Source organism: Biomphalaria glabrata, chromosome 10 (genome assembly GCF_947242115.1).
Source record: "Biomphalaria glabrata chromosome 10, xgBioGlab47.1, whole genome shotgun sequence".
Classification (NCBI taxonomy): Eukaryota; Metazoa; Mollusca; class Gastropoda; family Planorbidae; genus Biomphalaria; species Biomphalaria glabrata.
Window position 1 is genome coordinate 12310443 of NC_074720.1, and position 14992 is coordinate 12325434.

Consider the following 14992-nt stretch of genomic DNA (forward strand, 5'->3'; position numbering starts at 1 on the left):
ATTGCAACAGAATTTCTTGGTGCAAAATGTATGCCTTTTTGTCTGTCTAGTCTAAATCGAAACACTCATTAGAGTAGATGTGGACACTTGTATATCAGTACCTGCCTGTCTGCATGTTGCCAAGGTTGAAATGGGCATTATTTGACCAATGAAGCCAGAAATTTCCTGCAGTCATACAAAAAATGGAATGATGGGGGTAAAAGAAACATTATGGAGAAAATATTCCACTCCAGCAGGACTTATCTGCTAGATCTCCCTGGATACTTAAAGATACTTTCTTGGTAAAGGCATACGGATAAAGAAATGTAACAATAGAAAAGCATATAAAGCCTTCACCATCATTTACCTACTTCAGTTAAGGAGATATATTAACCTTTCTTTACCCACATATTTTTTTTGGAAGGATTATGTCACACAATTAAAATATTTTGTTGAATTTCAAATTATCATTGATTCAGAATCACCACAGCAAGATAGACTAGTGCTTTCTTTTAAAATAGAACAATCAAGGATCCCTAAATTGACTGAAAAAGAAAATAAAAAGTAATATACCTGAATAGAAGGGCAGCTGTGGGCCCTGTAGTTGATCATTCCACCTTGCAGACCATATAAGTGTTGTATGTTATAGATGTACTTTTTTTCACTTCCCTGCCAGCCTTTGTGGTCCCCTGAAGTGTCAGGCTTAGAATACTCATGTTTCCATAGCAGAAGGGCATCATGAAGTGGCAGGCCCAGCTCTTTTAAGAAAAGTGTGAGCTGTATCTAAGACAATAAGTGTGAACTTCTGAGTTAAATGACATTAATCTAAGATTGAGATCTCATATCCTTGTCTTACAATTCCCATAGGCCTTTAGCAAAAAATGTATGGCCAATAATATTGAGAGAAGCGAGCAGGTTGGAGCCACCAATAAGATGTAACATCTCTAGATACAATGCAAGAGAGCAATAAAAGACCTTGGTGCAAAAAGTGCACTAGTCAATTTTTCTCAAATAATGAGGTATTTAACATCAGAAAAACTATCCTTTCCATGGCTTACCCAAAAAATTTAAGTTCAGTGAAAACTAAAAAAGTTCAATATCTACTGCATATGATTTTAATACTAGATCAAAGTATTTAAATGCTCATAATTCAAAATCAGAATTGAAGTGTTCAAATGCAAATTATAATGGCTGCAATTATGCTTTGAAGTGATATCATAGGCTGTTTACTTCAAATATTGCATTAGAAAATGTTAAAATTCTCGTCTGACTCACTCTGTCTTGGTGTTTCAACCGATGACGATGTCTCAAAGCTTTCATTAAATTGCCCATGCATGGAGGAAACAGAATTTCTTTTGAGGACAGCTCTGGTAGACGCAAGGGTGTACTGTTTCGCTGAATATCAACAGATGACTTAAATTCTGATCTATAAACTTGCTGAAATATTGTTTAAAACAAAGCAATAAACTCTTTTCTTGAAAAAATGCAGTATTTTTTTTTTGGTAAAACTACAATACATATATAACCATTTAGTATTTGACACTAAATTAAGAGCTCTTTTCTAATGGAAAATTCTGTATTTATTTCACTGAGAAATCCCAATTTTCATGTCATCATGACATTTGATGGCTGCCTGGTCATGAAGTATGTGCGCTGCACTGCTGATTGGTTGACTCGATGGTCCCGGGTTAATTCCCTACCCACTGCCATCCCCCATTATCTTACAAGAGGTTTGGACTAGGAAGCAGATTATCTTCCACTTTGAAGGAACATCCGAAACATGTAAAACATTTTACAAACAACGACTGTACATTATGGTAACACTAAAAAAAAACATTTTCAAATAAAATAAAAACTTTTTTCAAGAAATAATTCCTTGAATTCTTTCATTAGATCATGACTATCAGGAAAGTACAAATTCTACAATAATGCACTATTTAATCTGTAGAGCTCACACAATAATTAGGAGTAGATGTAAATAGCTTTTTAAAATTTTCAAAGCATCACCACAAAATCTAAATTCTAAAGACCAAATCTCTAGAATACCTTGAATACTGCAGCAAGTCGCTTGATTCTCTCATCTTTGATAGCAGCCTCCCTGGCATGTCTAGCTTGCTGAACAAAGGCACTCATGACTGCTTGGTGTTGCTCTTGTAAAACTTCTTTTAAAAGTTTTAATGGAACAAACGCTGAACCCTTACAATGATATAAATACAAATGGCATATGGCATGTCAAATGAAATTTTCCAATTATGTATGTAACTTTTTTTTCTACTATAAATGTAATATAATGGTATCAGAATAGATTAAAATATTTTTTTAAAATCTGAAATTGGTAAAAAGTTTATAAAAAGTTTACCAACCTTTTGAAGCTCAACTTCCCTGCTAGCCACTAGATGCAGAACCATTTGAAATGGAAGACAGACTGATGTTTGAGATCTATCATCACACATTTCTTCAACTAATGTGGACCATGAAGGAAATATTTCTTTTAATGCTTCAACTAAGTATAACAGATTTGAGAGTGGCATTCTGTAAAAGCTTGACACTAGAAAAGTCCAAATAATTTTTGGTGGGTAAGAATTTACAAAGACTTAATTTGAATAGTGTGTTTCTTATTACAGTACTTAAATGGTAACCCAAAGCACATGGTCCATAAAGCAACTGGGGGTTCTGATCAAAATTTAAATATATCAATTTCTTGAGATTGAACTAAAGATGAGAAGTACTCTATATCAACTCATCTCTTGAGATTGAACTCAAAATGATAAGTACTCTATATCAACTATATCAACTCCACTACTTCATGGGATTTCTAGGTGAAGCTTAAGTTATTTTACCTAAATTAGTAACCACTTGGTCCTGTAAAAATTTCCACTACTTCATGGGATTTCTAGGTGAAGCTTAAGTTATTTTACCTAAATTAGTGACCACTTGGTCCTGTGAAAATTTCCACTCCCATGTATAATGTATTTAGTGTTTAGTTGTTAAGAGAAAAAATAAACTGTCTACTTATGCAGACATCAAACTAATTTAATAGGATCTATAATTAACCTTTATAAGTCAATAATAAGAACAAACCATTGAATACTTTCAGATTCTTATCTAAACCTCGAAAGAAGATTCTCAGCTCTTCTTTATCCATCTGTTTCAACTGAAGTTTAAAAAATGCACTCTCTGACTCACAAAAAAATGTTGCTGTTTCACTGCAGCCTCCTAAAAGAAGTCTGTAGACAGGAAAAGCAAAGGTTGATGAGAAATGAAAATGAACATTGGTAACATTACTACAGTACAGATTGAATTTAAATGCTCCGCAAGCCTTACTAGCCTTATTTATAGGCACAAAAAAATTAAAGACAAATAGCTGCAGGCAACAAGGCACTCTTCAGAGCAAACACACACAAATTTACTCAAAAGCTAAAACAATTACTAAAGAAAAACTACAAATCTATCAGTAGTCATGTATGCAACTGAGACCTGCACACTGACAAAACAAGAGAAACTCAGCTTGTAAATGTAAAATATCACTAAATTGACTCCAGTTTATTTTTGGTTAAATTACCTTAAAATATAATGTGAAATCAAGTCCTTTGCTGTGCCAATAATTAAACAGTCACTGTTATCAACAATACTTGTGTCCTGAATAACATCTTCAACTTCTTTATCGTGTCTGCATTGTACAAGACGTATTAAAAACTGGAGTCTCTTTAATCCATACATTTCTAATTTTTCATATGAAACTATTCCTTCAGGTGGTGAAAGGTAAAAACTCATTTTGCAAAAATAAATAAATAAATAATTCTTTGTCATTAGATATATATATTTATCATCACTTTAGTTGAGCCAGTCTTGGATCTAGGCCTGAATGATATGAGAAAAAAAATTACATGACAACTAATATCACATGATAGCAGCTGACTTGGGGATTTGAACTGTCAAACTTATTAGGTCACTTTGTGTGAGTGGGTGTAAAGAAAAAAAATTGTTTACTGTTAGACCTTACAAAATCTTTGAGATGACCTTAACATAAATAAACATACGTTAGAAAATTTTAAACCTAGGTCAAGGTAGAACTTAAAGAGACTGGAAGAATTTACTAAAAGTGATGTGAACGATACAGAAAAATCTGTGTACTGTCCATATAAGAAACATGCAGCTAGCTATCAGGGTCATTATTCATTGTTCAAAGTATATTGTTCAGTGTGTATTGTCTTGGATGGATTATTATTGATCACTTGGGGAACGTTCAGATATTACCTAATTCCAAAAATGAGCTTTTTACCCCCCCCCCCTTCCCCTGTAACAAATTGTAACAAAACTCAATCCCCCTTCACACCATAGAGCAACATAGCAAGAAAATTTGAATAACACAAAAGACTTGTTTATCAAATATTTTCCCATTATTTATGAATTATTGTTTACCCGTTATTTATTCTCATTATCCCAAATTACATTTTTCATCATGGAAAAGATTTGAAAGGTTTCAACTTCTTTCGGCCCTTTGATCTTATTATCTAAATTTTATGACAATCATCACAAATTTCACTCGCGTATATCTATTTCATCTCAACGCCATCAGAAACAAGGACTTTATTTTGTCACTTTTAATCAGTCGCTTTGATCTCAGCTTAGTATTTGTGATGACATCATGCAAGTTCTGTTTGTGTCATTGCAGAAATAAATATTTTTTACCGTTGCAACAAACACATTTTAAAAAATTTTTGTGACAGTTAAATCACACTTACTATTACTTAAACTTTCTGCCAAGAACAAATGCAGACTAAAATAATAATGAAAAAAAGTTAAGATTTGATAGAAAAATCAGATCTTTTTTTTTTGCAGAATTTTTTTTAAAAACCTTTTAGTTGCTACCAATTATTTTATTTGAATGGAGTTTTTTTGTTACATACCAAATCTACAGACCCCCCCCCCCCCCCAATATACTTCATTTAAAAACCATCTAACAAACAAATTTGTACAAAATTTTAACACCCATCCACAGATGCTACATAATATCTGAATGTTCCTTGTATCTTCACTGTGTTGTATTTATTTCAGCTATGATACTTAATTCATGTTAGTTATCATTTTAATACATAAATTGTTCATATCTAATACTAATAGTACTACTTGGATTGCTTATTTTATCACTGTTTCTGTTAAGTCAGTAAAATCATAAACGGCTCAGTTTACAGCCTACAGTACTAAACATTTACATTGATTACAGACTGCCTCTAGACTCTAACTCTAATTTAAGTCAATAGACCCTTCTTATCTTATCTTCTTATATAATACAGACGTTACTTCAAAAAAGAAGATGATTACGTCCTACGCGTCATGCATATTAACCAATGACTTAAATTCTGCCAAGTCACTGGTTTTCCTGGCTAGCTTAGGCAACCCATTCCATGCTCTAATAGCACTAGGGAAGAAGGAGTATTTGTACAAATTTGTCCTAGCATATGGGACAAGGAAGGTGCCTGTATCTTTGTGTCTTTCAGAGTATTTTATTAAATTTTGTTTTTGTATTTGAAGATTATGGTTCAGTGTTTTATGTATGATTGCTACTTTACTTTTGAGCCTTCTGTCCTGAAGGCTTTCTAAATTTAGTGATTTTACTAAAGGTGTTACTCTATTCAAATGTGAATATTCGTTTGTTATGAATCTCACTGCTCTATTTTGTGTCTGTTCCAGTTTCTTAATGTTTTCTTGAGTTGAGGGGTCCCAAACGGAGGATGCATATTCTATTATTGGTCTAACCAAGGTTAAATAACATTTTAGTTTTATGTTCTTATTTGATTTATAGAAATTTCTTTTAATAAATCCTAATGCTTTGTTTGATTTTTTTGTAGTTTCATCAAAATGTGGATTCCATGACAGTTTTTTATTTATTATAACACCTAGGTATTTTGCGTTTTAGTCTGTGTTACTGGTTTGCCATGAATAAGATAAGTGGAATTAATTTGTTTTAGTTTTTTTGTTACTCTTAACAACTGACATTTTTCTGGGTGGAAAGACATGCTCAAATTTGATTCCTATTTCTGTAATTCATCTAATTCTCTTTGTAAAATATCTGTCTTGTGTTGTTTTTATTGTTCTATATATTATGCAATCGTCTGCAAATACCCTACTGCTACATCTACTCTACTAACTATACTTTACTGTTACTATAGATATATTATAATATAATTGGGCCTACAGTGCATCGAGAAAACCTGCTGAAGCAACGTGTAAGACCAACGGTCTTGATGCCCACTGCCATGACATCAAGTGCTCCGCTACTAGCCATCAGGCTGCAATCTGCGGCGACTAACAGAAAGGTCAGATAGCTAGCACGACGTCCTCTCAACCAAATGACGACCAACTGGTGCAGGAGAAAAAGACATACGCAGGTAGCAATGCAGATGACCCCACCAAGATGGCAATACAAGCCCACTGACATTCCCACTGATAGACCCCCACCTGTGTCGATAAACCTCCAACGCCCATGTCATGAGGTAGATTTTGTCCGGGACGGACAAATCTGAGAAGGGGACAATGCTATAACCCTAGTGGCGGACTGAAAGGGTTAATGTTTGTGCGGCCTACTGACACACATGATTCAGGCCAATCACACAGGTCAAGGGCTGGTGAACAAGGGACATTACTGCTAATGCACGCATTATGACCAATGTTATGGTCATGTGACCAGAAAGCCTTTACAGACGAGAGACAGTGTGTTAGAAAGGACAGTAGAGTCCAGGACAGCAAGCAGTAAGGACTGTGTGCTACGAAGTGAGTCCTTGAAAATGTAGCTGTACGAGTCTAGAAGTAGACAGAGAAAGACTTGTAGAGTTTAGTTGGCAGTTCTATTGTTTTAAAGCACTTGAATTTGATGTAGCCAATTGTGTTGAATTGGCTGTCGATGTAATTGTAATTAAAACGCCACTTGGTTACTTTGAAGCTCTTGTTGTCAAGTTGATGTTTTAGATGTGCTGTGTTGTTGGGCAGTGTTTGCAGAAGGCCTGATAGTAAATTATTAGTAAATAGAGAAGATCGTAACAATATCAATACAATAATATAATAATATAATAGGCCTACATAATAGCCTACTACTACTATAGTAGACTATAGACTATCACTATAAATTCAATTTGAATTTGTTTCATTATGATATGTTTTAATAATTTTATAAATGTTTACTTCATAGTCATACTAGTCATAGACATAGAGTCTAGATCTATGCTATGGTTTATAGTCTATAGTCACTATAGAGTATAGATCTACTCATTTAGTCTAGATTAGATTCTAGATCTATAAGTGTGTCAGTAGATAGTCTAGTAAGGCAGACCTATACATATAGATCTAAATATATATATACTAATAATATAGGTCTGTAGTTTTACCTTTTGAAAGGGAATGTACTCTAGTTTCAAAGTTGGCAAAATGTCAGCGTCCACATCGAATATCCTCTCTCTATTCAAAATAAAAAATAAGACAAAACATCATTGCTATTATTATTATTAGAATCTATAATGCATGCTACATGCATACTTTAATTTTAAAAATAAACAATAAATCTATTATAGAACTAAAATGAATGACGGTAATAATAGTGTAATAGTGAATAGTGGTACCGTGGGTAGTCCGTAACTGGCGTGAGAGTGCGGGAGTCTGAGTGTCTCTGACTGAGCACAGAGCTGTCTGAGAGTGAGACTGAGACTACTTATAACTTAGAGTGAGTGTCTGATTCAGTCTGATTTTGACATCTATGAGATCTATCTCTAATCTAGATTCTAGATCTAATACTAGTTGTCACATCTAATTATGTAGATAAATTACTTATGTTGTTTATTTTATAGAAAATAGAATATGTGAATTATTATATTAGATTCTATATATAATTATATAATATATGTAAAATTGTAATATATCATTATATGTTGTTGCTTACCAATGTGAATGTCGCCAATGGCTGCATATATATTTATATTTTTTGGATGGAGTCAGACATACATTGAAATTATAGACAGGCATGCTCAGTTTGGGACAAATCTTGTTTGAAGTGTCAAATGATCACTTTTGCAATGAAATGCAAGTTGCAGAAGCTTAACAGCAAGAAGCTGTCTACAGAAAATTTCATCAACTCTATACTCTATATAATTGGTAGTTGCAGATTGCTTTTCAAACTTTTCAGAGTACAAACTAGTGACAGTAAAATTCCAGAATTTAGATGCTGTGGAAAGTACATCACTTATACAGAAACACTATTTGACCAGCCCAGGGTAAAGAATGCTACAAGTGCCACAGATTGGATAATTTTTTCATCCCAATGTTAGAGACAATATCATGAATATGCTAAACCAAATCAAAAGATGGATGATGCATTAATACCAAAGTACCTTTTAACAAACCTTAGTAATAAATTTTTAAAGCATTAGACTAAAGGAAAAAATCAGCATACTTAGAAATCTTATTAGAATGTGAGAAACCAGACATAATTGCAGGAACAGAAACTTGGCTACATCCTGAAATTTATAATGCAGAAATTTTCAATTGTATAGTGATTATAAAGACAGATAATCATGGAGGAGTTCTTTTAGCAATAAAAAACACTCTTATAGCAGAAGAAATTACTTACGTAACTAAAACTAAGTATCTACAGACCACCAAATTCTAGTTTAGAGTACATGCAAGAACTATGGAATCAGTTAACTACACTTAAAGAAAAAAAAAAACAGTTTTTTTTTATTATGGGTGACTTCAACCTACCGGTACCTGATATAAATTGGAAAACACTAACCATAGATAAACACCAAAACCTTAAGGACATACAAATGAGCTTTTCATAGAAACTTTACACAAACTAAGTTTAGATCAAATCATTAAAAAGCCAACTAGATTAAACAACACATTCTCTTCTTAACCAACAGACCTGGATTAGTAGTAGATTATAATATAATTCCTGGTCTATCAGACCATGATATCATTAAAATACACAGTCAGATAAAAGCAGTAGCCAATATAAAACCTAAAAGAAAAATCATACTTTGGAACAAATGCAACCTAACACAACTACACCAAGCTGCATTAAACTTTCAACAAAAATTATTATCGGAAAAATACATTAATCAACCAGTTGACTTCTGGAATTTCATTGAAAACTATCTTAAAAACATTATAGAAAATCATATACCAACTAAATACACATCAAACAAAATAAATAAATACTGATTTAAAGATTAAAGAAGCTTTGTAAACACAAGGAAAATCTATATAGAAAATTTAAAGAAATTAAGGCAGAAAGAATTTATAAAAAGTATATAAAAATTAAACACCTAACCCAAAAAGTAAGCAGACAGCTGCAGAGTAATTACATAAACAATATAATATCTAAGCCCCAGGAGACAAAGACATATTACTTAATTTGAACCAAGTAGACATCATAGGAGATATAAAAGTACAAGAAAAGGGGATCCAAAAACTATTAGCAAACATTCAACCTGATGTTAATATGTATACATGTGCTTAGATGTATTGTTATTTTTGTAGACAAAGAAGAATGTTGATATGTGATGTAATGTTGTTTTAGAGTTAGATACCTTAGCGGATTAGGAAATGTGTCTTAATTGTTTGCTAACTAATATGGCAGAATAAAGCCTTTTTTGTTTTGTAAATCTGCATTTTTGTTTATTTAAATACATTTCTATTCATATCTTAGAGTTTATTAACAACTAATATAGATAGATCTCTATTATTAATAGATCTATATCATTACCGGTATTGTACTTATTTAATACTATTTAGATCCTGAGCATAGTATAGTATATTGTCTATAGATACTGATAATATACTAATACTATTATTATTAGATCTATTGTAAAGTAGTAAAGTATCCTTTTCAGACCTTGTGATCTACAGGGTAGATGATGTTGAAGGTTATCTGTCTCTATTGCCCATTGTTAACAGGGGTATCACATGGCCAGCATAATGACCTACCATCTTTACTTTTCTCCAACTAATGTCAGGTACCCATTAGAGCTGGATGTACTCAATGGCACCATAAAGATCCCAAAATTTAATATCCCAGTCTTCACCTGGACTGGAATCTGGATTCTCTCAGTTTGGAAGCCAAGCGCTTTGACACTCAGCCACTGCACCTAGATCTATTGCACTACAATAGAAATCAAGTCAATAGACAAAGTTTTCTTTTTGTTGTCTGTGTCTGTATTCAGCATGGGCTTTTCTTTTTGTTGTCTGTGTCTGTATTCTTTTGGGTCTCATGTTCTGCTGGAGGGGACAGTGTAGTAGCACTACTCATTATTTGACAGCTGAGCTGTGCTGAACACCTATTCCTAATAGGGAATGACTGCGTGTCAAAGTTTAATTTTTTTGGCGAGCTTAAAAGAGGATAGAATAATAAAGGTGCCCCCCCCCCCCTTTTGAAAGTGCTATAGGACTAGGAGGAAGTCAGGCGACAGTTGCATAATTTATAGATTTATTATTAGCAATCAATCAAGTTCAGTCATTCATAGATCTATATTACAGTTTAATCACACAAACACTATAAATCAGTTATATATATATATATATATATATATATATATATACTGCAAATCTTCTAAATCAAAGACAATGCTGATATATATATATATATATATCAGCATTGTCTTTGATTTAGAAGATTTGCAGTATTTCACATGACCACCCAAACCTAGTTGCGACTTGCATATTTTGCCAAATCTAATGCAAACAAAGCATTTGTCCTTGGGGTGTACTTAAGTTGTCTTTTCATCTTTGGCAAGGGCCCTTCCCTGATTCTTCATGAGAGCTCTGCAACTGTCTCATTCAGAGGCCATATGCTGCCAGCTGCTTTCCTCAATTCAAGTGAAAGCAAAATGCATCCTGATTTTATCTTTATAGCTCCCCCGAGGGTATCTCTAATATGCCGTCCTCAATTAAGCTTTCCAAAAAAGATTGCCTTTGGCATATCTTCATCTCCCATGCAGGATAAATGTCTGACCCAGCACAGCTGTTAAATGGTAAGTAAGTGGTTTACACTGTCTAGACTAGCCTCTAGCAGAACATGATTATTTGTGAGATAGTCTTAGTAATAATGGATAATAGAAGCAGAAATGTAATGTTTTTTAAAATATACAGCATTTCAATACTTTCTGTAGACTAGATACACCAAAAGCTAAGTTTGTAAACATTTGCTTCCATTTTGAAAATCCACTTATAAATCTCTATTAGAAAGCTTGTCAAATAAGAACTGTTTGGAGAAGATAGATGAAAAGAGCAATCATAAGGGAGAGGATTTGAAAGAAGAGCCTGATGAAAGTGAAGACGTTGAAGATGATAAAGACTTTGACAACAGCAACATGAATAATCCCCTTCCCCCTCCAGATGTTGACCTAGATAAACTGAGGGGCGACAGAATTGGGGATACAGTGTACAGTGGGAAATGGTGCATACAGACTATCATGAAGTTAATGCAGGTGAGCTTTCATAGGTTTTAACTTGTTTTGTTTTCCTCTTTTCAAACCTAAGGTAAGTTGGGTGAGGTCACAAAATGAGTCTAAATATCATTCAGTTTTCTTCAGTGCTAATAAAAGTTTAAGCATCTAAGGAGTTTGTTGTGTCAGTATTTGTATGATGGATGCTGGTGCAATGTAGAGATTTCAATGACATGGTCAGCATTTCTAATTTAATATTAACAAAAAAATTTACAAACATACTATTACATAGAATGATTGGGTTTCAATCAAGAAGCTAGAGATTTGAATTTTGGTGTTGGATTTCTACCTTAAAATGTTGTTTGTCATTGTCTTGTGAGGGAGTGTGGCAGGCCATTTAGCTTGCCTCTCAGTTTTTGCATAGGCTTAATAACAATTTATAAATGGGAAATTAATGAGCCTTATATATGCTATTCAAGTTCATATTGTAGTTTTTATAATCTCTTGAAATTTCTACTTTAGATAGCCCCTAGAAAACTTGAGTCATTCACTAGTTTGAAAATTAATGATTTTGCTTGATTTTAATTTTTTTTTGTTTTGTTTGAAAGAGCAATGTAGTTAGATCAGAAGAGTGTGAAGAAGCTGATGATAAAACTGAACTTGTTGACATGGAGGAAGAGCTACAGAATGAAGTTGGTGTTCTGTGGGACATGACCAGTAATTTGGTGAGCTGAGTTGTGGTTGTTCCTATTTATAATCCATATACATTAAGTAGGTCATGCCTGCCCCTGTAATTATAAAGTCTTGTATATTGTAATTAATTATTTTTTTCATCTTGTTTTTAGGATGTTTGTCAGTATCTTCATTCCATCAGTGCAATTGAAAGCATTTGTTATGTCATCAACAATTCTCGATGCCCTAGAGCAACTGTAAGCTATAATCAACATCTCTTACTATTCTTTATCTTCATTATTCCTAAAATTTGACTGCTTATGTTTATTTAGTCTGTAAGTGTTTCTTTACCCCTATCAATTAAACATGAGGTTACTTAAAGTGAAACTGGTATCATGTGACCCACTAGATTTATTCTTGTGGCTCTTGATAAAAACGTTTTGCTGCAGCAATTTCTCTGTTGGACTCCAAAAGTTTTCATCAGCATCCCTCAGTGAAAGCTTACATATCTCTTTCACTGTTCAGTATACTCTTCTTTGTTTGTCTGGTCACATTGTACTTCTGTGTAATAAGACCTTTGTACTGCTCAGTTCTTTGATACAGGAAATTGTTTCTGGCCTTCTTTCAATCTAAACATATTTTATAATCGATGTACCGGTACTTAGTTTCTATTAGAAGATAAAAAGTAGCTGTTGCACCTTTACCTTGCAAGCTACAAAATATCATGTACTAATTAGGTCTTTTCTGTTTTTTTAAATCTATATGTGATGGATTGACAGACAGTCCACACAAAACTAATAGCTGCTTTATCCCTTTCAGGGGTAGCTAAAAATGTACAATGCATGATTTTTTGTGAAAAAAAATCTAATTTTAGAAGAGTTAAGAAGTTTAAAAGAAAAGTTTTTATTTTTAACTTATGAAATATTGATTTTGAAGCATAAGCTAAAGTTATATGTTGATTTTATATTTCAGGAAATGTGTGTTGGCATGTTGGCAAACATAATCACTCACAAAGAATTGTGGGATATATTAAAGAATGACAATATTCTCTTGTAAGACTTCATATTTTTTAAAAATTGTGCTAATGTTGTTAAACTTTCTTCCCGTTACATTTTAAATACAAAGACACTATCCATTTTATATATCGAGACATACATCAACAAACATTAGAAGACAAAGATATACATAATAATATTTGTAGAGTCAAGACCTAAAATGATTGCAAAATTTAAGAAGATACAAATTACAATTTTTAAAAAGTGTATGAGATATAAGCAGTGTTGTAGCTATCAATCATATACCAGGTAGTAAACATCCTGACTATATTTTACCATTACAATTCCTGCTATTAACTCACACTTTCACCATAGTTTCAAAAAAAAAATATTTGAATCATTAATTTTGGTAACTTTTTTTTTACCCTATCACTTCATTAATTATTGAATGAATTAAAATAATTTTTTTATGTTATGTGGAAAGAAGTAAAAAATTTGTGATCATTTTTATTTTTGATTCATTTATATGTTATTAAAAGGTCAAGATCTCTATTTTTATGTTTGACTATTTGTTCTATGGCCAGTTAGCTAGCTTAGTTAGAGTGTCGTGCTATTATTTTTTTCCTTCATTTTTTAACATACGAAAAGAAAATTTAAAAATGCTAGGAAAAGAATCACTTTCTATTTTGCTACTTATTTGTTGTGAGATTTCTCATATATTTATATTAGAATTGTTACTAACATAAGAAAAATAAAATATAAATGTCTAGTTAACTACTAGTAGACCTGCAGCGTAGCATACACAGCTATTTAGTGAGAGGTGAACACTTCCTGAAAGACACAGTTGTCGAAATGGGGTGGGTTTGGGCAAAGGACTGCTTGCCACCATAAACGCTGGAAGTATTCATGTAGGCAGCATATTGTAGAGCAGAGTGTATGACTGTGCTTCCGTGAGTAAGAACAATGGACAGTTGCAGCAAAGAAAGCTTACAGCCATCTTGCGAAGTTCGAGAGCTACAGTTTCGTCATTTTCCCAGAAATATGGGACGGATAGAAATAAACAGTTACCTGATGCTGGAATTTCGACTACATTGAAAGACCTGTTGACTCCACGAAGTATATGTGAAGTGGCGGCCATGATTAGGAAACGAAGTGCAAATATCAAAACAAAGCTATAGAAAAAACATGCAACTATTTTAATGACACCAGATATTGATGTGTGTAAAAAATATACACATAAATGTAGTCAAATATAGACTGTATAAAGAGAAAGACTTGTTCTCCCCCCTCCCTCTCTTTTTTTTTTTTCTGAGCTGTGCTCCTTGTCCCCATGAAAGTTATGTGAAGTAATTAGCCCGACTTGCAGAAATAAAAGAGTTATCTTTCCATGACTTTTGCGTAGTGTCCTGCATGGTTGGGCGATGAAGAGTTATATATATATATATATATATTTGAGCATAAACTAGGAATTGATTTTAAAAAAAATTATTGTTACTTGTTTGAAAAAAAAGGTTTCTACAGGTTTCTAAATATAAAAAGGTGCATAATATTATGTTCATTACTTTTTTTATATCAGTTCTCAAAAACTACTGAATTAAACTTCATAGAGTTTCTTAAAATGTTTTTATTTTTGTTTTGTGGTGTAGTGATCTCCTCATACAGCTGTTGTCCAATACTGACCAACCAGTTCTTTTGGAAGTTACAAGGTAGTATTGTCTACAACTATAAACATTTTTAGTTTGATTTTATTTTTAATAATTATGGCTTGTTTTATAATTTTATAAGGAAATGAATGCATTCCCTTTTCAAACCAGTCGTCAGCACTTGAACCAGTTGCCAGTTGATGATAAATGAAAGTTTCATGAGATCACCTATCCAATTTAATACCTATCACTTTGTTTACTGAGCTTC

The 14992-nt window shown here is 32.8% G+C and overlaps 2 protein-coding genes across 5 annotated transcripts in view; one reads left to right on the forward strand and one right to left on the reverse strand.

Moving 5' to 3' along the window:
- Nucleotides 1-7436, reverse strand: part of LOC106074699 (uncharacterized) — a 9882-nt gene extending 2446 nt beyond the window's left edge. Inside the window, exons 1-7 of one of the 3 annotated variants that reach the window (XM_056043890.1) lie at nt 7365-7436; nt 3542-3840; nt 3061-3206; nt 2343-2527; nt 2026-2175; nt 1255-1416; nt 553-762 (exon numbers count right to left, since the gene is read on the reverse strand). In XM_056043890.1, coding sequence (XP_055899865.1) covers nt 553-762; nt 1255-1416; nt 2026-2175; nt 2343-2527; nt 3061-3206; nt 3542-3789 — 1101 coding nt within the window. In that variant the 5' untranslated portion in view covers nt 3790-3840; nt 7365-7436. Of the gene's footprint in view, nt 1-552; nt 763-1254; nt 1417-2025; nt 2176-2342; nt 2528-3060; nt 3207-3541; nt 3841-7161; nt 7288-7364 lie in introns of those variants that run through there. The other 2 variants (XM_056043891.1, XM_056043889.1) reach the window with 2 other exon arrangements.
- LOC106074702 (uncharacterized) overlaps nt 7402-14992 on the forward strand; it is a 37234-nt gene continuing 29643 nt past the window's right edge. Inside the window, exons 1-6 of one of the 2 annotated variants that reach the window (XM_056043892.1) lie at nt 7402-7564; nt 11212-11456; nt 12023-12139; nt 12260-12343; nt 13059-13138; nt 14728-14787. In XM_056043892.1, coding sequence (XP_055899867.1) covers nt 7555-7564; nt 11212-11456; nt 12023-12139; nt 12260-12343; nt 13059-13138; nt 14728-14787 — 596 coding nt within the window. In that variant the 5' untranslated portion in view covers nt 7402-7554. The other variant, XM_056043893.1, reaches the window with a different exon arrangement.